The sequence below is a fragment of the Belonocnema kinseyi genome, chromosome 8, assembly GCF_010883055.1.
Source record: "Belonocnema kinseyi isolate 2016_QV_RU_SX_M_011 chromosome 8, B_treatae_v1, whole genome shotgun sequence".
Classification (NCBI taxonomy): Eukaryota; Metazoa; Arthropoda; class Insecta; order Hymenoptera; family Cynipidae; genus Belonocnema; species Belonocnema kinseyi.
In genome coordinates this window covers 31473408-31497519 of record NC_046664.1, presented here as the reverse complement: position 1 = coordinate 31497519, position 24112 = coordinate 31473408, and the positions used below count along the sequence as shown (strand labels likewise).

The window sequence follows — 24112 nt, the reverse complement described above, 5'->3', positions numbered from 1 at the left end:
CTCGCAAAACTAAAATTTACACTGATGGGATTTTTTTGGTACCTTGTAAAATAAACTTATGGGGGTAATATTTGAAAGGTTGTTATTCATTTATATTCTATAGCTAATAATAAAGACAAACGTTGAGTTTCAACTGGATTTACCTAATATTGAAGAGTCTGAATAAAATGTTCAAAAAAGTATTTTTCCCTTATGGGAAATATGTGTTTTTTTTAGTTGAAAGAATAAATATAATTTTTCGTAAAAAATTTATCGTTCTAGATTTAAAATTCAATTTATTTTTGAAAACTCGTCTCTTGTTTGTTCAAAATTAGGTGATTTAAATTTAATTTAACAATTTGGTTAAAAATTAAGTTTTCTTGTTGAAAATTCATATTCTTGCGTTGAAAATTCAAAATTGTTATGAAATGCTTCTTGTTGGCTGGAATATTCGACATTTTGGTATAAAATTTAACTTTTTGATAGTTTATTCAATTTTTTTAAAGTAAAAATTTAACTATTGAATTTTTGGTTAACAAATTGATATTTTATATTTTAAAAATGGAACTATTTGTTTACTGATTTATGAATTTTCTTCAAAATTCGTATTTTTTGGTGCAAAATTAGTCTTCATGGTTGAAAATTCAACTATTTGGTAGAAATGTCTTCTTTTTTTCAAGTGCAATTGTTTAATTAAAAAGGACTCTGTTCTTCTTGAGGTTTCAAATTTTTTGTTGAAAATTCGTAGTTTTTGGTTCAATTCAACTGTTTTTTATTTTGAATAAAAATATTTCCTTGTTTAAAATATGAACTATTACCAGCTATTACATTATTAGTTGAAAATTCAGTTTTTTTTATAATACAAGTTCAACTTGTTGGTTGAAAATTGAACTACTTTGTCAATTTATAAAAAAAATTAAGATTTTATCAAATCCCCCTTTCCCAAGTCTTCTTGCATAATTTTGGGATAACCCCTAAATAAATTTACGAGCAAAATTTATTTGGAAAAAATTACATAAAATAGGGAAGGGGGGAGGTTCCTAATCTTACGGACTCTAAAAATGTACTATGAGTGGTTCAACATTAAAAAAAAGGTTACATAATTTATTCAGGACTCCACAGGAAACTATGGTTTAAATTCAAATTATATTAATTTAAAAGTATTAATATGATAGTTTATTTCACATTCAAGTCTATGGAAATTACATAATTAAGATAAAATAAATCATTTATTTTTAGCGAGTTCCTCCTCTTCGTGTAAATGATTTGATTGAAGACTTGAAAGACGGGACACGATTACTAGCTTTACTGGAAGTACTGTCCGGTGAAAAATTGGTAAATAGAAATTATTCATCTATACTAATTATAACTTTATAAAGTTGTCTTATTTTAATTTTTTTTATACATAAAAAATTTACATTGAAATTTCAGCCGTTGGAAAAAGGACGAAATTTGAGGAGACCACACTTTCTCAGCAATGCCAATACTGCACTTCAATTTTTACAAAGCAAAAAAGTAAGTTAAACCTTCTAAAATATAATAATTCTGATAAGAAAATTAATATGGTGATTCAAAAAGGCTTTTTTTTAATGAAAAGCTTTCTTGTCTTTTCTATAATATAAGTCGCATAATGAAGATTGACCTCTAGAAGAACCCGATCGGATTATTCTAACTGCTAAACTGCAAAAATATCGAAAAATCATCTGCATCGTTATATATATTTTTTTATTCGTAGAAACAAATGAATAAAAAATGTTAGGGTCCATCATTTAGGAGACCTATTCGAGTTGCAAGAAAAAAATTAAAAACAAATTTTTGTTTGAGTTCTTGACGTGTATATGCAATTCATACTATTTCTCTCGGTTTCTGATGTACTAAAAAAATTTAAAAATTGAAATTTTAATCATTCTTTTAGTAAACCAGAAATCGGCAGAAATGGCTTGCTAGAAACATTATGCTGAAGCAAATCACCAAACAAAAATCAGTTTTTGTCTTATAACTCTAATAGATTTCCTAAATAGTGAATCCAATACTGTTTTATTGATTTCTTGTTAATAATAAAATACAATGTATTCAAAAATAAAGATCATTTTTCGACTTTTTTACCATTTGAGCATTATTTCTGAAGCAGCACTAAGAATCTTCCGATTGATTTCTTCTAGGGGTCAATCTTCATTATTTGACTATATTTTGAAAAAAAAGAAAAATTTCCCATTAAAAAAAGCCTTTTGGTTTACCTTAAATATTATAATAAATCTAAATTTAATTTATTAATTCTAATTGTTTCAGATCAAACTAGTGAATATCAATTCGTCAGACCTCGTAGATGGTCGACCTCCAGTAGTGCTAGGACTCATATGGACCATAATCCTCTACTTCCAGGTAGATTAAAAACTATTATTTATTTATATTAAGAAAAACAACTTTATTAAATAATAAAGCACATTAACAGTATTGGCAAGGTAGTTGCTTACGTAAAAAGTTTGACACGTAAATGTAACGTATTAGCAGGTGCACCTTGTTGCAAAACCTGTAACATTTTCAAACTCACAAAAATCCACAGTTTTCTAAAATTTTAATGGACTAAAATTATTATTATTACTAAAAAAATTGTACAAAGTGGAGCGAGCTGAATAGTCATCATCTTATCATTATCATATTTAATAATTAAAGTTCTCAGCAACGATTTGAACTCTCACTAATACAATTATTATTAACTTAATATTTGTATCATTATTTTGTAAATTCTAGTATAACAGAATTAATTTTTAAAGAAACTATAACAGTAAATAGAGGGAAATTTATTTAAAGAATTGTTACGAAAATTAAATCTTGGGAGAGAGTTGTGGCTTCGTTTGTTACGACACTGCAATCGCTCCGTTCCTATGCTGTCAGGGGTTCGAATCCCCAAACATATTAATATATTTTATTAATCTGTTTAATTTTTCTTATAAATTTTATAATTAAAAGTAATCATTGTTATTCGTTGCTGAGGAAATTGAATCCCATTTGTAACATTAATGCTAAAATTGCTAACCGATTATATTCTAATGTAAACAAGCTACGATCAAAGGATCGCAAAAGGGTGAGTACTTTGACTTGACGATCAAAATCATTTTATTGTCTCGCAATATCACTGCATGAATTTCGATGTCTATGAGCGTCACCTTAGTACGCACGCTAGCTGTTTTTTTTAATTTATAAAATTTCAGATTTTCTAATATAATATAATTGAAATTTAAGATTGAAGAAAATACCAGAGCTTTAGAATATCTGGGCCAAACCTGGGGAAGCCAAAGCAGTCTTGAAAGCATTGGAACTCAAGGTTCAGCTGCCAGTGAAAGAAAACGTCAGAGTAGTGAAAAATGGAAACAGGGAGCTCGAAAAACATTACTTCAGTGGGTCACCAATGCACTACCAAAGTAGGTTTTTTCACAGTATCTTTGGAACTGATTTATTTAAGGTTTTCCATAAACTACATAACAAATTATACTGGCCCAGTCAATTTTATTTCAACTGTAAAATAATTTTTACAAGAATAGCCGGATTTTTTTTACGAATAGCGGGATATGGAGAAGGGAATTATGTGTACCAAAATTGCGGTACAAATGGACGGATTTTTTCTGTACACATAGACATGACACATTAATTAAATTCTGATAGTGAATAGACTAGAGTGGTCCAAAAATTAAAATTTTGTTGTGAATCACCCCCCCCCCCAATTTGTTGTTTTCAGGAAAAATAAATTCTCTATTTTTTCAAATAGGTCAACATTAACCCGGACCCCTCCGGGATTTTGAAATCATCGTGCGTTTTTAAGTGGGAAAATCTCAGTTTTCGGAAAAATGGAAAAAAAGTACTTCTTATTAACTTTTTGTGGGCCAAAGTTCATTCGCCTCTTAAGGAACGTTCGGGGAATATTTTCCACCTGCTACTTTTTAATTTTTACCCCGACAACTCTCTTGGATTTACCCGGAAAATACTCTAAAAAAATCAACATAGCAGTTTTATGTCAAATTCATACTAAACACGGTATTTTTTTAAAGTGCTGCAACATTAATTATTGTATTTGGTAACATACAAGATTCTAATAAATTTTACCTAATAGCTTTTTCCAGTAAATCGTAAAAATTTATTACTTTCTGGAATTAATATCACAATTAACGAATGATAAAAGTAATCTTTTTTATTTAGAATATTTGGAAATTTTTTAAACAATTTTCGATTCTTTGAACAATTTTTACATCCTGAAAATCATGAATAAATTATAACAAAAAATATGTATTTATAAATAATTTAACAAATAGTATTTATACAAAAACACTTTCCTAAATTAATGTCGCAGATAATGAACGTTAACAGTGACATTTTTTTAAAGAAACAGTTGGCAATTATTTAAACAGCTAATATCACTTGCTTCTTTTCTCATAAAGATGGAAAATTCAAGTTTTTTCAAATCTCTTACACTATGTCGCTTATTGATCCTTATTTTCTTTTATCAACGAAATCGATATAAAAAATTAGAATGTATAATATAACTAAAAAAAATCAATACTAAAATTATTATTGGTAAAAAAAAATAGGATATAAGTTCTGAAATAATAAAAAACTGAATAATAAGCGTCAGAGTGTAAATATTGAAAAAAATTGTTTTTCAAATTTCCTATGCAAATGCGTACGTGAATGATTTTTAATTATGATAATAATAATACAAACTGTCTTTAACACAAAATATCACTCGCCGCATTTATTAACTGACTTATCGATTACATTTAGTTGTAACTTATCAAGATTTACAGGTGAAAAGGTTAAAATAAATAAAGAAAGTTTGGAAAAATACAATTTTTTTAAACAATTAATTTTTTTAATTGTTGAATATCTTTAAAAAAATTTACTTGAAAAATTCCTTTATTGTGTCACTAATTCCAAAAAATAATAACTTTTAACAATATACGGAGGAAATTTTTCTGTTAACAAATGAAAATTGTTAAATAATTACCAAATATGTGAAACAAGAAATATCATTGTTGAATTTCATCAACTGTATTAATTAATCCAATAAATGATTTACGATTAAGCAGCATGTTTCAAGTTTAGATAATTTCTTAAACTCAAGTTTTCTGAAATTCGAAGATTATTTTAATTTTGAATAATTCTCAAATTCAGGTTTGTAGTAAGGCGATTTTTTTTTCAAAGATTATAGATTCTAAATTTAAGTTATTTTAAAATTAACAAGTTTTCACTTTTAATTACTTTCAATCTTCAAGTATTTCTTCTTTGAACAACTTGAGAAAAAGGGTTTTGTAATAGGCGATGATAAAAGATATTGAATATTGATATATATTGATGTATTGATAATATTGATAATATTGATATTGAAAGAAAGGTACACTTGATTATGGAAACCAGTTTTGAAAATTGTTCATATACTACAAAAAATAATTATTATTTTGAAAAAAGCTATAACTAGATTAACTGTAGGGGTTAATTTAAGAATCAAAATATACCAAATATAATAAATGGTGTAAGATTTCTTTACGGGGATTTTCTTAGTTTGACTCGTTTCTGAGTTAACGGTCTTCTTAAAAAAAGGCGTAGAATGCATCACCTCATGATGCACTCTAATTTTACAGTCATTTTTAATTTTTTTCTTAGGGATATGGGGATTCAAGTCAGAGATTTTGGAGCAAGTTGGAGAGATGGTATAGCCTTCCTAGCCATTATCGATGCCATCAAAGCCAATTTGGTCAACCTGGCTGAAATGAGAGCAGAATCCAACAGAACTCGACTCGAAACGGCCTTCCAGGTTGCAGAAATGGAATTAGGAATTGCACGTCTTTTAGATCCTGAGGATGTGGATGTTCCCCAACCGGATGAAAAATCCATTATGACCTACGTGGCTCAATTTTTGCATAAATATCCAGAACCAAAATCTACTGGACCTGACTCCTTTGCTGCAATCCAGCAGGAATATGATTCCTTGTTAGGATGGCTGAATGAAAGGAGCCGATATTTGGAACAACTTGATAGAACCAACTCTTTGCCTCTCAATTACTCTGTAAGTTGTTGACGAACAAAATTAGTTCAGACAAATAAAAAGATCGGTATTTATTTAAGCGATAAGAATGAAAATTGGAGATGATAAGTTGAACAAATTATTTCAGGAGTATGCAGTCTTCAAAGGGGAGGTGGATGAGAGACTACCGATTTATAAGAAACTTCAGAGCTTAGTTGATACACCAAGCATGATCAGCATTACCCGGGATTCTTGGAAACATATCCAAAGTTTGTGGAAGAAGTTAGAATTGCAGGTAAGTGCAATAAGATTTTTTATTAATTGGACAAAACGTGTTCCCTTCCTAACCCTACAAAAAAAATAACTAAAAGAAACGAATTTTTAATGAAGTAAGAGACCATAAAGAAATTCATAAAATTTCTTTGCAGATGCTACGATGGTTGTGGTTCTTAGATTCCGCCCTTCCAGGAGAATTAGGTGATTTGGGAAAATGGCTGGCTCGAGCAGAGATGATTTTGAATTCAGATGAAGACATCCCAGAAGAAATGACAGAGGAAACTGCCAGCATTATTTCGAACAAACTGGAGGACCACAAAAAATTTTTCCTCGATTTGCCTACTATAACTGAAAAATTCCAACGAGCTAAATCTTCATCTCTTGCGAGACAAATTTCCCCAGAACAATTGGAGAATATGTCCTCAAGATTCAATAGTCTTCCATCTCGAGCTGCCAAGAGGAGAATTAAACTCAAGTTCTTGGAGCATAAATGTTGCCTTATTGCATTCCTCTTCCTTGTGGAGACGAAGCTAAAGGGCTGGAGCATAAAGTATGGTACAGAGGAAAAGGTTCATGATATGCTTGAGCAATACAGAAATTTCGTATCTAGAAACAGAATATTTCAGGAGTTCCAAAAGGCCTATTTGGACATGCAACAGGTCGTCGATGAATACAAACGAGAAGGAGATGTTGGTAAGATCGATTACTCATTTCAGGATTTAATAATTTTATTTCATTTGAACAAACTCTACCTGATTTTTAAATCTCTGATTAAAATAAAATCCACCTTATATCTTTAAAAAATAAACTTCTTTATCCGAATTGAAGACTATCATTTGTAAGATCTCTGATGTTTTTTGTGCTATTCTAGTTTTGAAAGACTGCATTTTAACTTGTCTTGAATTTTGAAACCTGCATTATTTCCGTTTTCAGACCGCGAAGAAAGTTTGAGTATTGATCGTTTCATGAGGGAAACTGGCGATAAGTGGAAGAACGTATCTATGGATCTTCGTTGCGTGCAAAGCATGCTCGAGGAAGTGGTCGCTTATTGGCGTCGGTGGAGGATAGTTTCTGACGAATTTGAAGCTTGGCTGGCTAAAGCTGAACCGGCTTTAAACTTCGCGGAAGAAGAAAAAATGGAGTTCTTCCAGGATATTAGTGTGTGGAAGGATAAATACCAACAGCTTTCAGACACTGTCAGTTTCCTGATTGCTACTTCTGATGAACAGGTATGATTAGTTTTAATTCGAAATCTTCTCTCAAAATGAGCGTTCAACCCATCTATGAATATTCATAGATACAAGTATAACAGTTTTAACTTTACAAGTTATCAGCCTTTAATAATTACATATAAATTTGATCAGGTGGCGCTCAGATTGAAAGACAGATACGTGAGCTTAAGCTCGAGATGGGAAAGACTCTTCCAAGAAGCAAAACAATACATGCATGCTGGAGATTTATTGCGGAACAGAAAAGATTATAGATCAGGAGTTGAAACTCTTCAAACTTGGTTGCGAAATGCAGAAGCCGATCTCTCCACTACTCAACTGACATCAACTGAAAAAATCAAGGCATACGGAGAAAGATTGAAAGAACTCCATGAAGAAGTCGATGGCATCGAGGAACTGTTCAAGAACATCAGTAGAAAGTTCCAAACCTTGATTCAAGATCTATCAAGAGATGAGGTAGATAAGATGATGAACACCTTGAAAAAAGAAAAGGAATCCCTTGTCAGAGTTCGAGCTCTGATTCCTATGCAGCTACATCTCTATCATCAGCTGCTGGTTCAGCAAGAATCACTAGAAGCTGGCCAACGAGAAATCTCTACTTGGTTAGATGAAGCTGAACGCTTATTGGCTAGTTATAATCTTTCTGGAGGAAGAGACTCAGCCCTGGCACAACTTGACCGCCACAAGGCTTTTTTTTCCAGAAGTTTGTACTACAAATCTATGTTAGAATCGAAAAATAAAGTGTTTTCTAGCATCGTCAAGTCTGTTGATGCTCATGCAGATGTCAACAGAGCGGAAGGAGGAACTGAGCTAAGACAACTGAATGAGCGATTTTCTAAGGTCTACCAATTTGCTCAGGTCTGGGAACAAAAACTTCAGGAAGCTGTTCGCTGTTGGACCAAATTCAGAGAGTGTGAGAGACAGATCTCTGAATGGCTTTCAGCTGCCGAAACTCTGATTAACGACAAACATATTGACAATCGACAATCTGTTGAGTATCACAAAAATTTCTTTGGAAAAGTTAACGAAAGATGGATTCTAGATCTCGTGAATGCTGGTCATGACCTAAGGAATTCTTTACCAGTGGAACAACAAGATCCAATTGTAGAAGCTGTTGATGCTCTGCAGAGACGCTGGAAAGAAGTTTTGTCTTTTGCACCTCTGCATCTGATGAGACTTGAATTCAGACTTGACGAAGCAGCTTTTGCTCAGTATCTGAAGGAGATTGAAATGGAGATTAATTCGGAACAGCAGGCTCTTATCAAGAATGAAGATGTGGGGACTATTCTTCAAAGGAATAAGGAGTTCTTTGTCAATCGTGGAATTGTTGTGCAAGTTGAACGTTGTTTGCAGTCTTTGAAGAAAATCAGTAGTGCGTATGTTCAGGTTCAGCCTGATGATAATTTCTTGGGCGAAACTACTCAAAGAGCTGAGAGGTTGTGGGAGGACGTGGCTCAAAGAGTTGAGCATTTGAGAGAGCAACTTCGTCAAGTTCCCGAACAATGGGCTGCGTACAGGCAAAAGTAAGTAATTTTTAAATATTTTTAGCACAAAAAAAGTAAAAATTTGAAATAAAAATTTTTAACATGGTTATTTTATTTATGTAGTTAAGCGCATCAGTATCTTCAGTATCTGTATTATTAATAATTTCTTTATAGGTTTAACGAAATGGTTAGATGGATGGATCAAGTTGACTGCACTTTGAGAACTATCTTGCAAGAGGTAACTTCATTAGAAGAATTCGAAAAGGAAAAAACTGTCTTCCAGGTAAGAAGAATTTAATACTAAGTTTAAATATCTAGCTTCCTTAGATCCCTTTTTCTAAAAGCATTCCCCGATTTAACTTAAACTATACCTAAAATAGATACTTTTCTATCCTGCTTCCTTGGATAGCTACACACCTTGACGGTAAATATTAGTAAACATTCTCATCATTTCACATTCTATTCTTCGAACTTTCTGATTAGAGATTGTGAAAAGCCTGATTCAGCACTTATTTAGAAACACAAATAATTTTTTTTCTATTATCCTTGCAGAACGTCTGCCGCGAAGCTGACAATCAACGAGAGGCGATGAAGTGGTTGGTTCAAACTCTGGACAGCCTCACATCGAACCGATCTGATCATGAAGCAATAACCGAGCAAAAACATCTTGAACAATTAATAACTCGATACAAAAACTTGATACCAACCATAGAAATTACCATGACCAAGACAGAAATTTACTCCAAGAGTTACACTTATCGCAAAGAAGTTCGAGAAGTTTGTACTCTTCTTCATAAAGTTCGAGAGCAGTCCACAGTTCCCTCAGCAATGGAAACTCCAGAGAAGATTAAAGATGCAGTAAAGCATCAGGAAACTCGTATCAATCAGTTGGAACAACAGAGAGCAAATATTGTCAGCATGTTACAACGCGGAAAAGATCTTCTGAAAGATCAGCATGCCCCATCCTTCATCTCGTCAGAAGTTCAACAATTAGAATCTAGCTGGAACGAAACTTACGGCCAGAGCATGGAAGCCTTAAAGAATTTGAAGGTATCTGAAAAATTATGGAGTGCTTACGAAGAGCAAAAGGCGGAGATCTTAAGACTCATTTCCCAAGCTGAAGATGAGCTGAAAAATATTAGAACCGCTGGATACTATGAAGCTTCCCGAATACAATCAGACCTTCAAAAACAGGAGAAGTTTAGCTCCTCTCTGCGAAAAGATGCGTCAGATATGTTGAGGATGTTGAGAGAGACTCATGAAAGTTTGTGCGAAGTTACTCCGCCCGAAAGACAGCCTCAGCTGACTAGAGAGGTACATGAAACTGAGAAGAAACTGGAAGTCATTTTGGAGAAGGTAGAGATGAAAGTTATTGAGCTGAAGGAGTACAATGTCAGATGGAATACCTTCCAAAATAAACTGAGTGACCTCAAAACCTGGACTCAGCAGAGTGCTCCACAATCCATTGCCAATATCGATGCATCTACATCACCTGAAGAGCGAGTTCGCAAAACTGAGATTCTGCAAAAACAGATCCATGAAAAAATAACGATTTTGAAGACCCTCGAGCAAGAGTCGACCATTCTTATTTCAACTGATGCTACACATCCAGAAGCTCAGCAGTTGAAGGAAAATATAAAAAAGATTAGACAGCAAGTTGAGGCCTTGAATAAAAGTATTGCCGAACAGAAAGATTTGGAAGCTCAGAATCTAGAAACCTGGAAAGAATACGAGGTTAGTATTCAGAAATTGAAACCTTGGATAGAAGAAGCTGAATCTAGAGCTACAACTCTTGGAGCCAAGCCAACAACTTTAGTTCAAGCAACTGAAATGCTTAGAGTTGCTAAAGAATTCGAGAAACGATGTGATCAATATGTGCCCCAACTTCAAGAACTCACTCAGATAAGTCAGCATATTGCTGGTAAGGTGGCTGCGCCTGATGAAGTTGATGCAGTAAATACTCGTTGGAATTCAATTCATGATGTAGCTGTACAAACAACCACGAAGCTAGATAAGCTGGTTTCTTCTTGGAAGACCTTTGAACAAGATGCTAAACAGTTTAATGAGTGGTTACAGAAAAGCGAGAAGATGTCCATGGCTGAACTAAATATCCAAACACCAGAGGTTAGCAGACTGGAGCAAGAACTTATAAGAATGAAGGATTTTAATAAGGATATTTCTGATCATCAGGCTCAGCTGATTTCCCTTACTCAAGTCTCGGATCATATCAGTCATGGATTATCTATCGAAGGGGCAACGAACTTGAAAAGCAGAGTTTCAGAGATGAAGTCCCGAGTCAACAAATTGGCAGACACGGTTAGACATCAGATAAATAGAGCATCAGATGCTCTTCTTGCAAGGCAGGAATTCCAGATAAAAATAACTGATTTTGAGAATTGGATGAGCAGACTTAGGTCAAACACTGCAGAGATCAGTGATGTTGATATCGGTAATGTAGACACCAACCTACAGGCAGTGCATGCCTTCCTACAGGAGCATTCTGAGAAGCAACCAAACTATACTGCTATTTATGATGAAATTAAAAGTCTGAAAGCTTTAAGCTCTTTGCAAGAAGCTGAAGCACTTGATGAAATTTACACTTCTTTAGCTGCGAAATACAAGAACCTGGAAGATGATCTTCAGCAAAAGAAGAAGGGTTTGGAAAAGTGGGCCGAGCTCCTAAGTTGGAGAAATGAAGCAAGTGCTCAGCTGAGTCACTGCAAGTATCAATCAGAAGCCAGAAAACCCACAATCACTGATTTGGAAAGCATCTCATCAGAGTTGCAAGGTGTGCAATCAAAAATAAGTTTCTGGAAGGAGCAAGTTCCAATGGTAGATAGTGCCTTAGGTGTCCATGTTCGTGATGAGCAAGCGGAACCTCTAACAGCATCTGCTTTGGTTAATAATTTAGAAGTCCAAGCTGTGACCTTAAGAAATGAGCTAGCCACGAAGAGAGATAAGCTTGAAAGCCTTGGAGCAAGATGGGATAATTTCAGAAAACTGCAACAAAAGATTAGTGAAGAGATTGTTGGTACTCAGACCACTCTTCAAGAAGTTATTTACAAAGTTGACACCTGTGAGAAACTGTCGCCAACCGTAGAGACAATCAATGATCTGATCGAACAACATCAACAGTGTGTAAATGATAAAGCTCAGTTGCACAGAGAAGGTGATAATCTCTTAAGAGAAGATCAGAGAGCAATGACCAACATTCAAGTAGTCCTATCATCAGTTGATGCCAATTGGGAGAAGGTAAATGAACTTCTCTATGAAAATAAGAGGAAGTACGTCGAAATGGACAATGATTGGCGACAGTACCAAGAAGCCAGGGAGAAGTTGCGCATTCTCATAGAAGAGTCGAACAATCTGTGCCAATCTGCAAAAGAAGTTCCAAACGATATAACCCAGGCTACAGTTGTCTTGGATAAATATAAGAGAGAACTGGAAACTTTAAAGAGGGGTAAACAGTTCCTTGAAAAGATGGAAGTGAAAGGCCAGCAGATTATCAAAGAAGCTTCGCTGATGCCTTCGTTCAAAACAGAATCGATTGAATCTGATTTGTCTAAAGTGAGGAAAGAGTACCAAAAGATATATTCGAACCTGGTAGAGAAAACGCAAATTTCCGAGACCCAAGTGGTTATTTGGAAGCAAGTTGATGAAGCGAAATACGAACTTACTAGATGGTTAAGTGATACAAATGAAGTATTTACTTCAGCCATCGAACGTCTGTCAGATGCTGAAGCTGGCCAAGCTCGATTGGCCAAATACTATGAGGAGCTTCCAGCCTATCAAGTAATTCGTAAAGGAATTACCAATAAGACAGAGCAGCTTGTTAAGTTAAACAACAGTGCTGAAATACCTACGCTAAGTGCTCTCAGTCAGCTTCTCGATGATGAATTTAAAGTTGTTAAGGAATCAGCAGATAAGTTGGAATCCTTGACCTCAACTTTAAGTGATAAAGAGAAAAGCATTCGTCAAGAGTTGAAGAAGTCGAGTGACCTTATTTCCAAAATTCGAGAAGACATTATCAAGTGTGATGATCTTACGGGAGAGAATACGAAAATCTTAAGTAGAATCAACAAATGCCAGAAGTTGAAGCAAGAGCTAGAAAAATGTGACTACTCTCTGTCAGAGATTGATGAGAAATTAACAGAGATGGCTGCTAACTATCCTTCAATTTCAAGATCTAGTTTACCTAAAGAACTTCAAGCTCTCCAGCTTAGAAGAGATGGAGTAGCAAGTCATGCTGATAAGGTGAACGCGACCTTGGTTGCATTTTTGACAAAGCTCTATCATGAGAAATTTGGAGCTCTTCAGAGAATGGTCGCAGTGCATAAAGAAAAGATAGCCTGGTGCGAACCTGAACAAAGCAGCGACAAGTATAATCTCGAAGTCAAGATGACATCCCTAAATGATGTGGCTATTGGAATTGCTGATTGCGATGCTAGGAAAACTGATAGTGACTACTTTTTGAAATTATTAGAAACTGTCGAAAGCGTTGAGACCATGACAGGTTTACATGCTGAGCGGGAGAAAGTTTCAAGTGATCTTGAGAACTTGAAGGGTAATTATGCAAATATCAAAGATATTTTAGAGAGCAATATTGCATTATGGCAACGTTACGAAAGAACTTCAGAGAACGTTGTTTCCTGGTTGAAAGAGATAGAGAGTAAAATCAGAATAGAGGGGTCCTCTTTGATCAATCCTCCAGAAATTGAGGCTAAGATTGAGGAAATAAATAGCTTAAAATGTACCGTTTCAGAGTTTCAGAGTGAATTGGCTGAGTTAGCTATAGTGGGTGATCAGATAGCGCAGGTCAGTCCAGAATCTAGAGTTGCACAGTTCGTCGCGCATTTGAATGCAAGATACCAAACAATCCAGAAGTTCCTCAATCAGCAACTGAAGAAACTTGAAGAGCTGAAAGCCACACGAGATCAGTACAAGTCAAGTGCAAAAGAACTGGAAAATTGGCTTACAGATGCTGAAAAGAAGCTAAATGCCTTTGATGAAATCAGTGGACCGAAGCCCATCACCTTTTACCAGAATAAACTGAAGGAGTTGAAGACCTTCAATGAAAACCGGGAAGTAGGCCAGGGAATTTTGAACCAAACAGTTGAAGCTGGAGAGAATTTATACTCCAAGATCAATTCTAATCATCGAGAAATCATTCGAACAGAGTTGAGAAACCTTAGGAATAGAGTTGATGCTTTAGCTGATCGAGTGAGCACCACTTATAAGAAGATTGAAAGTGACATGATGCATAGATCTTCCTTTGAAGATAAATACACTCAGGTGAAACGATGGGTGGTCGATGCTCAAACGAAGCTAACTGAAATGCAAGATCTGCATCCAACTCTTCAAGAAAAGAAGTTAGCTCTTCATTCATATAGAGCGATTGCTCAAGATGTAGCTCTTCATAAGAATATTTTACAACAATTGCAGGAACGTTTGGGTAATGTATCTGATGAAGAATCAAGTGATATGCTCAGTAGTATTATTGAAACTTATGATAAACTCTCTGATAATGTAGAAGGAAAAGTGAATATAGCTGAGAAGCATGTATCAAACCATGAAGCTTATCTCCAAACTTTCGAGAAAATGAGGGATTGGATAAATGCGATTGTGAATGAAGCTGCCCCAGTTATTGGCGATTTATCAATCGAAAGAGATGCTGCTAAAGCAAAGATCAATTTAATAGATAACGTCCTTAAACAGAAGGAAGAGGGCGATCATTTAATTGAAGATTGCAATCAACAGCTCAACATCATTCTCGAACAGACTTCCATAGCTGGACACTTAGCTCTCTTAAAATGCTTTGATGAGCAGAAGAAGATCTGGCAAGAATTCCTAATTAAGTCTGAAGCCACTCGAGATAGGCTGAACCGTCTTTTTGATCAGTGGTCGGAATTCCAGAAGATTATTGAAGCTCTTGAAGCCTGGACGAAACAAATGGAGGTTCAGGTCAAAGACCAGAGTTTGAAAAGTACAGAAGAAGCGAAGCAAAATCATTTGAAGAAGCTAAAGAATCTGGAAGAGGAAATCGCAGCAAAAGGTGGTGAGTTTAATTCTGCTATCGAACAAAGTCAAAATGTGGAAGCTGAATCTGATTTGGCAAATAGAGTTTCAAGACAGGCTACTAAGTACCAAGCAATCAGAAACCAGGCAAAGGAAGCTGTGACTCGTTATGAACAATTTGTAAAAGAACATGGAGCGTTTAATGAAAAGTACAGCCATTTCGTAAAGTGGATCAATGTTGTTCAGGATGAACTAAAGAAGCATAGTGAAATAGTCGGGGATCTATCTGTTCTTCAAAATCGTCAGAAGTGTATTCGAAATATGGGAGATACTAGGACAAAAGAAAATGCTCGTTTTGAATCCATAATCGACCTTGGAGAAAAACTTTATACTCACACGTCACCAGAAGGTCGTGAAATAGTAAGACAACAGTTAAGGAACTTAAGAACACTCTGGGATGGATTTTCAGAAGATTTGCAATCAGCAACCCAGAAACTTGATCAGTGTTTGATGCAATTTGCTGAGTTTTCACTTTCACAGGAACAACTCACTGCTTGGTTGCGAGATGTTGAGAGGGCAATGCATCAGCATACAGAGTTGAAATCAACTTTGGAAGAAAAAAGAGCTCAGTTGCAAAATCATAAGATCATGCATCAAGAGATCATGTCCCATCAAACCTTGGTGGAATCAGTTTGTGATAAGGCTCAGCAGCTGGTTGATCAAACGAAGGACACTTCTTTAAATGTCTACCTGCAGTCGATCAAACAGTTATTCCAGAACATAGTTTCGAAGTCTCGTGATTTATTGGACAACTTAGAGGATTGTGCTGATAAGCATAATCGATTCAATTTGAAATGTATTGGATTTAGTGATTGGCTAACCGGAGAAAGTGAGAAGCTGGTTGATTGCAACGATGTTTCTGGGGAGAGGAGTGAAATTTCTCGAAGATTAGCTACACTTGCTGTATTATCTGACGGGGAAAATAAAGGAAAAGAATTTTTGAAGGAATTACAGAACCTTGCAGTTGCAGTAATTAAAAGTACAGCTCCTAAGGGTCAGGAGGCTGTAAATAAGGAGCTAGTTGCATTGGAAGCTAGTTTAAAGCAATATCTAAGTGAAATTGGTTCGTTTTTATTTCATTATAATAATAAAATGTGTTATAAGACCGAACTGAAATTGAAATTCATCTTTTGCAACTCCTATTTGTTTAGAATCGGCAAAGACTCAACAGAATGCAGCTATGGAAAAATGGCAGGACTTTGAGGATCAGCTGGAAGCCCATACAAGCTGGTTCCGTGGAATGGAAGCAGCGTTTAGGGATCAGCAATTACAGCCCACTTTGAAAGAGAAGGAAGACCGCCTAAATGCCTTTAAAGAAAAACGTGAAATCATTCTTAAACAAGAAAAAGAGATAGATCATTTTGTTGACAAATCTCATGGTCTTCTAAATTCAAGTGGGGTCGAACGAATCAAGCCTCTGATCTCTCAAATCAGCAATAGGTTTGTAAATTGAATATCCTTGGTTAAATTTAGAAAGATAGAGATTAAAGTTGTTTTCAGTCTGAACCCGAATAAAATGTCTGATTATTTACAGGTATCAACAACTGCATGCTTTGAGTAAAGAAGTCATCAGTCGTAGCCAGAGCATCCTAGACGACCACAAAGCCTACAAAGAAAGATTAGAGGCTATAGATGCTTGGCTGACTCCACTCGAACAGAATCTTGATGTCCTGAAGAAAGAAGAAATTGGAGGAAATTTGGAAGCAAAAGGTCCAAAGTTGCAAGTTCTCTTTACAGAACGTGAACAGGCAGAGCATCGTTTATCAGGATTGACAGCAGCTGGTGAAAGGATTCTTCCTGATACTTCTGCTCAAGGCCGAGAACAAATCCGACAAGAATTAAGAAAAGCCAGAGAAAGATGGGACAGTTTGGCTGATGGAATTCTGGAACAACAGAAGAAACAAGATGCACAGAGTCTCCAGTGGTCGAGTTACCAAGAAACCCTACAACAAATTTTGTCCTGGCTCGATGCAATGGAAAGAGCGATGAAACAAGATTCTGGAAATGGTTGGACATCCTTACAGGAAGTTCGATCAAAATTGTTGAAGAACAGAGTAAGTTACCAGCTTTACCGATTTGTTGAGCAACTAATTATTCATGAAACAGATTATTATTAATACTGATTTTTTATTTCAAGGCTATGCATCAGGAGATACTTTCCCACAAAAGAATTATCGAAGGTGTTTCTGAAAAGGCAAACGCCTTAGCTCAAGTCTCCCAAGCGCCAATAGACATTCAAAAAGTGGATTCAGTTTCACAAAGATACGAGAAATTGGTAGAGGCTTCACAAAAAGGAATAGCAAACTTGGAATCAGTTGTCGATATGCTACAACAGTTCCACGATTTGCAGAAGGCTTATCAAGCCTATCAGAAACAGCAGTGGGAAACTCTGTCAAACTGTAGTGACTCTACAGGAAACAAAGCAGCTCTCCAGGCTAGACTATTAACAGTTATTGAGATTCAGGATAATCTTAATGAAGGAGAAATGAAACTAAATCTGTTGGAGAAACACGTTGCTCAAAATTCTCGAATTTTGTCACCAAGATCACAGGAATCGATGGAAAGGGATTTAAATAATCTGAGATTTGAGAATAAGAAATTTTCCAATGCAGTAAGTGATGCTGTTCGCTGTATTGAGGAGAGGATTCAGCAATGGAGTGAATACGAAAATTCATTGGAACGATTGCTTCTTTGGCTGTCTGAAGCTGAAAATTCACTTAAAAATTACTCCTTGAAGAACACAATCGAAGAGAAACAAGAGCAACTTGAAAAGTATCAGGTAAGTTCATACATTTTTTTGCTTTTGATTCACACATTTGATAAACAATACCTGAATAAAGTTGGCGAAGAGGGTTCAATTTTATTACAATGGTAAAAATTCTGATGATAAAATTCCTCAGGATCTCCTAAAGATTATGGAAGTTCGGAACATCGATGCAATGGAATTGGTGGCTCTTGGTGACCACCTTGATCAAGTAAGATCTGAAAGCACCCCCAAAAGTTTGGTGATTGGGATGTATAATACTTCATTTTCATTTGCCTTTCAGCATTTGATTTCAGCATTTTTAAGATTTGATTTCAATTAAAGCTTCTTCTATAATTTAAGCTTCTTCATTTTCTGGAATGATACTGATTTCAAGACAAATTCTCTCACAGCTTTCAGAAGATAAATTTTCTTTTGTTTGAAGATTAATTTATCTGTCACTTGTATAATAGATGAAATTTGATCCTCAAATAAAATATAGTTTTCTTCACTAGTTAAGTATTCTGCCAAAGCATTGGGTCATCTTATTAATCACCATTTAGCATTTTGTTGCTTTTTCAGCATTTCTAGCTCTACTATACTTTTAAAACTGAACTTTCATTGGGAACTGTTCTAAAGCATCGCAAATTATTTTATATTCAACCAACAAATTTGATATATTATCGATTTTTTCAGTCTCTGCTAGTGAATCTGAGGCAGAATGAAGCTGAGTTTGATAAGATGAGTGACGATTCATCAGATCTGATTCAAATCAGTGGAGAGACGAGATTTTCTGCTAGTGTCCAGCAAGTGACTTCTAGATTCCAGTCAATTCAAACAACTGCAAAGGTCTTGATTCCAGTCACTCTAATTTGAATTGTCGTTCCAATTTTTATTTCTACAAATCTCTAGTCCATTTTATTTCTTTTCTTCTACAGGAATTAGTAAAAAAATGCGAGCAAGCAACCTCGGATCACGCAGCCTATTTAGAGCGATACAAAGAATGTTTGGAACGTCTAACGGCTGCGCAGCAACGATACCAAGCGACCCGAGACAACATATCCGGAACACGTGAGGAATTGGTCGCACACATTGATACTCTCAACGAGTTACTCACGAGACAAGCCTCATTGGCATTGCTAGTAAACTCGACAGTAGAAGCCGGTGAACGTCTTTATCCCACCACAGGCAACGAAGGAAGAGAAATAATTCGCCAACAGTTGCTGGACCTTCAACAGGCCATTGAGTCTCTTTACGATGGTGTAACCTCGACCGAACGAGAAATTAGAGCAAAAATCTTCTGCTGGTCCGGATTTGATGAATGCAGTGAAGCATTTGAAAAATGGCTCAAGGTCGCAGAAACTCATTTGAAACCCGAAATGGAATTAAAGAATACTCTGGACGAAAAGCGTGCACAATTGCAGATCTACAGAACATTTTTGCATGATGCTCAACTCCATCAGCAAGATATAATAAATCTTCGCGACAAGGCTGATAATCTACCAGATAGGACAGATAAGATCGATAATATCCTGAAGGAATTGGGAGAGAGACATGCGATAGTCTTAAAACGCGCTGTTGGATTTGTGGAAAAGTAAGTAATACGACATAATAATGCAATATTTCTATTTAAGTAATTTTTCAATTTCGTTAAAAGTTTTTGGTTTCGTGAGAATAAGTTTGTCTATGAGGTTTTTGAAGGCAGTTACTAAGTTTTATTTATTTTGGGTTACATGTTACGACTTATTGGGAGATTTTTCCGAACGCCCACTGAGAATTTTTTCTTCTGATGCATTTGTTAGGGTCCCTTCCTGTAGATATTTCCGATGTTGATTACCAAAGAATTTCTTTAGAACCAATACTTGCAAAATTGTAGATAGTGGTTCAATGGTTCAAGGGTATCGATTTTGATACGGCTGATGTTAGTTTGTATTAGAAGATATATTATGGAGTATCTGAGAATCTGATGCTAAGCCATTTCATTTTTTATCCTTTTTAAGAATTTTGTTCATGTATATATGCTAATAAACTGATCAGCACTATTTATATGTTGATACGAAACTTCTCATTGCCTATGCTAAAGAAGTTGTTTGGATCTGATCGACTAATGTTTAAGAGCTGTTTTGGATTTCAAAAAACTTATAAGGTTCTAATAAATTTCGATTTGTCACAGATACGAGGCAATTGTCAGTGACCATCAGCAATACAGCAAAGCCGTTCTAGATACCCATGAGTGGCTTGACGCAACTCACAATGCTGTCAATCTTTGGGGTGACGCGGAAATTGAAAGAGTGTCCCTCCATACAAATCTCGATCGCTTGCGAAATCTTCTGCAAACTCTACCAGAGGAAGAGCCAAGGATTCGACAAATTCGGAACCTTGGTGAAAAAGTCATACCAGGAACCTTAGAAAGTGGTCAAGTCAATATTAGATCGCAAATCGATTCATCACAGCAGGAATGGGAAAGTTTAGTTTCAGCTGTTAAGTGCACAATGGAGGCTTTAGAATCGAAACTTCAACAATGGAATGAGTTCGAAGCCTCGAAAGAAAGATGCCTTACCTGGATTCGAGAAACGGATACCAAACTTCACGCAGTAGATTTGAAATCAACTCTTGCAGAAAAGAACGACCAGTTGGAAAAACTGAGAGTCTTGCAAGGAGAAGTTCGAGCTAAGGAACTCGAAATTGACGCTGTTTCTGAAAGAGCTCAATTATTACATAAGAACTTGACTTCGAGAACTTCACACACATCCGAATTGGGTGTTAAGTATCAGCAAATATCATGCAAGGTCAAAGAACTGAATAATCGTTGGCAACAGTATGTCACCAGTCACCAAGAATTTTCTAGCAAACTTTCAGAGTGTTCAGCTTGGCTGGAGGACATCAAGAATAAATTGGCCTATTGTTCTGATTTGAGTACTTCAAACCAGAAAGATTTAGAGAAGAAATTAGAAATGATTCATGATATGCTGCTTTACAAGGATGATGGTTTTGCGAAGGTTCAGTGCATTGTCGAATTAGCTCAAGTGGTTTTAGCGAACACAGCACCGGCAGGTCATCAAGCAATTAACGATGCACTGGCTAAGCTTCAAGAGCGATGGCGATCCCTAGCTTTAAAGATGATAGAAACCAAGACTAATTTAGATGATTCTATTAATAAATGGGCTGGCTTGTTGGAGCAAATCCAGTCTATCAATAAAACTGTTGAATACATGCAAACATCTGTTGACGACATTTCACAGTTCCAGACAACGATGTCTGAAAAACGATCACAGTTGGAGAGAGTGAAGGCTCTCGAGGAAAAGGTTCGTTGTGAAAATATTGAAGTTGATAGCCTGAAGAGCAAGGTTGCTGAAATGATAGCCAGTGGACAGCAAAGTCTAGCTGCCTCTGAGGCTCAGGAGATACTCAATAAGTTTGATGCCTTATTTGAAAGGATTAAATCTTTATTGGCTGAAAGGCAGGATCAGTATAAGGATCACCGACTTTATAAGGAAGCGCATGATGATTTGATTGGCTGGCTAAGTCGAGCGCGAGAAAAGATACCATCCATGAAACAACGATCTCTAAGTGACAAGTTGGCTATTGAGAATGCAGTGGCTCCACTTGAGAGTTTACTGAATAAAAAAGCACAGGGTGAGTTGCTGGTTGAACATCTCCAACATACTGGAAACGTTGTATGTGCAAGTACTAGTTCCCAAGGTCAAGAAGTGATTCGAAATGAAATGCGGGCTTTAACTGAAAGCTTTGAAAATTTGTTTAAAGGTAAGAGTGTTTCTTTGATTTTCTGCCCTTTAAGCAACCTATTCGAGATGTATTACCTTTTATTTTTTTAACTGTTATATTACGTTTTTTCAGATATCAAACATCAAAAGGATCAACTTGAAACAACGGTTAGCCAATGGCGGGATTACAAAGACGAATATGAGCGAATTAGCGATTGGCTTCAGCAGATTGATATCCTTATCAAGGCACAGAAAAATTCACTTTTACCTACTGTCCAAGAAAAGGAAAAACAGGTCCAGGAAGTTAAAGATATTTTAAATGACCTTACGAAGGGTCAAGATCAAATCGACAAGTTCAACAAGATAGCTTCCGCGCTTTTAACAACACAATTGGATACCTATATAAATAACCAGCTTCGCCATCTTAACTCACGTTATCAGGTACAAGTGAATCTTGCTAAAGATGTCCTCAATAAAGTTGAGACCAACTTCGCTCAACATAAAGAATATGAAACGAATCTTGGCAAGGCTCGTGACTGGATAGAAAATGCAAAACAGATTATTCGACAAGGGACAGAAGCTGCTTCAACCAGCAGTCGAGAAGAGTTCCAAAGCAGATTAGACCAAATTCAGGAGCTTCTGCGAAAACGAGAGGAAGGTCAAAATTTAGTTCACCTCACTGTAAACTGTGGCGAAAAGGTAATGAGAAATACAAGATCAGATGGACGCGAAGAAATCGCAGTTCAACTTAAGGAAATTCAAAACGACTGGGAGCGACTAGTGAAAAAGATTTCCACGACAAAAGTTCACCTAGAAACTAGTCTTCTTCAATGGGCTGATTACAGTTCCTCCTACTCTCAACTCCAGCAATGGATTAACGATCGAGAAGCAAAATTACAGCAAGTCTGTGAGCAAAAGGTATCGAAAGCCAGAAAAGGTTTAGCTGGTCTTAGTTCACTTGCAATTGGAGAACGAAAAGCGAATCTTCGCCAGACCAATAGCATTGTTCAAGATATTGTAGCTTTCGAGCCAATGATACAATCAGTTACGACTAAGGCAGAAGATCTTCAACAAGCTACACCAGCTACTGAGATTTCAATAAAGTACGAAACTCTCAGTAAACAGGCTCAAGAGCTTTATGCTAAACAGAAAGAAACAGTAGAACAACATCAAGCTTTTATTGACAGTGGTAATGAATTCATTCAGTGGATTCGAGTGGCTAAGGAAAGACTTGGAAAGTGTTCTGAACCAACTGGAGACAAAGAATCTCTGGCCAGTAAAATTACACAACTGAAGGTTCTTGAGAGTGAATTGTCCGAGGGGCAGAAGAAATTGGAAAAGGCTCTTGAACAAGGAAATCTTGCTTGCCATATCGCTGATGCTGATGATAAAGAGATTATTGAAGAGGAAGTTGCTCTGCTTCAAGAAGAATATGATAATTATATGTAAGTTTACTTAGTTACTGCTGGGCTTAAAATTTCTAGATTGGTGGATAAAGCTGATTATTATATTTATATTTTTTTATACAGAGACTCATTGAACAACACGAAGAGCTTGCTGGAAATAGGTATAGTGAAATGGACAGAGTACGAAGATCAGTATTCCGAAGCAGCAGAATGGCTGACACAAACCCAACAACTGGTCCAATCATTCAACAAACTTCAAGACAGTCTTGAAGAGAAAAAGAATGTTCTGGAGCAGTTCCAGATTCATCTTCAAACTCTCTTTGATTGGCAGAGGGAGCTGGATCGCCTGAATATGAAAGCCCAAGCTCTTTTAGAAACTTGTGCAGATACACGAATATCCAATGCAATTACGCAACTGACCACGAAGTACAATGCTATTTTATCTCTCGCTAAGGAAATTATGCGCAGATTGGAGTTGCACTATCAGGTAAGATTAGCAGATAGTTTCTTTACAAGGTATTTTATTGTGAAAAGTAACCGTCCATTCTTCTTAGGAACATCAACAACACAATACTTTGTATCAAGAATGCCAGGACTGGATCGAAAGAACTCGCGATAAACTTGCTGAATGCAAAGATATCCCAAATACTCTCACAGAGGTGAACAACAAACTACAGACTTGTAAGGCTATTCGTCAAACTCTCGAGCAGGGACAAAACAAGCTTCGTTATGCACTTGAGCTAAAAGAAAAAGTCATCATGAATACAGAACAAAATGGAGCAGCAAAGATTCAGGAAAACACTGAAAATCTGAAGGCTGATTTTGACAAACTGTTATTTGACGTTGAAGAAGCTAGACAAAAACTGGCTGTGAGAGCCAGTGTCCTGGAGGAACTGAACAAGATACATCGTTTAATAACAGACTGGATTGAGGAAGATGAAAGCAAAGTCCAGTTGGATGAAGTCTTCAGAAATGATCTTAGTGAGAAGCGAGCTTTGCTTGAAAAATATAAAACTGTTCAGAGGGATGTTCAAGGACACAGTGAAACTATCGATAAATTGAAGTCAAAATTGGCTGAAGATGCTAGCATTCCTAGGGCTTCATGTGATGAGACAATTGGAAAGTATGAAGAACTGCAAAAACTTGTTGCCCAAAAAATAAAGGTAAGTGCACATTTGA

General features: G+C 35.9%; 1 protein-coding gene across 1 annotated transcript in view; it reads left to right on the top strand.

Moving 5' to 3' along the window:
• The window catches only part of LOC117179063 (nesprin-1-like), a 296643-nt gene that overhangs the window by 147387 nt on the left and 125144 nt on the right, over window positions 1-24112 (top strand). The window contains exons 4-24 of the mRNA XM_033370700.1: window positions 1219-1314; window positions 1411-1494; window positions 2269-2361; window positions 3223-3401; window positions 5635-6037; window positions 6144-6290; window positions 6424-6964; window positions 7205-7500; window positions 7636-9023; window positions 9159-9267; window positions 9537-16122; window positions 16211-16499; window positions 16594-17113; window positions 17197-17838; window positions 17960-18034; window positions 18499-18651; window positions 18741-19396; window positions 19976-21567; window positions 21661-22972; window positions 23057-23420; window positions 23488-24096. Of these exons, the coding sequence (XP_033226591.1) occupies window positions 1219-1314; window positions 1411-1494; window positions 2269-2361; window positions 3223-3401; window positions 5635-6037; window positions 6144-6290; window positions 6424-6964; window positions 7205-7500; window positions 7636-9023; window positions 9159-9267; window positions 9537-16122; window positions 16211-16499; window positions 16594-17113; window positions 17197-17838; window positions 17960-18034; window positions 18499-18651; window positions 18741-19396; window positions 19976-21567; window positions 21661-22972; window positions 23057-23420; window positions 23488-24096 (16134 nt within the window). The remainder of the gene's footprint in view (window positions 1-1218; window positions 1315-1410; window positions 1495-2268; window positions 2362-3222; window positions 3402-5634; window positions 6038-6143; window positions 6291-6423; window positions 6965-7204; window positions 7501-7635; window positions 9024-9158; window positions 9268-9536; window positions 16123-16210; window positions 16500-16593; window positions 17114-17196; window positions 17839-17959; window positions 18035-18498; window positions 18652-18740; window positions 19397-19975; window positions 21568-21660; window positions 22973-23056; window positions 23421-23487; window positions 24097-24112) is intronic.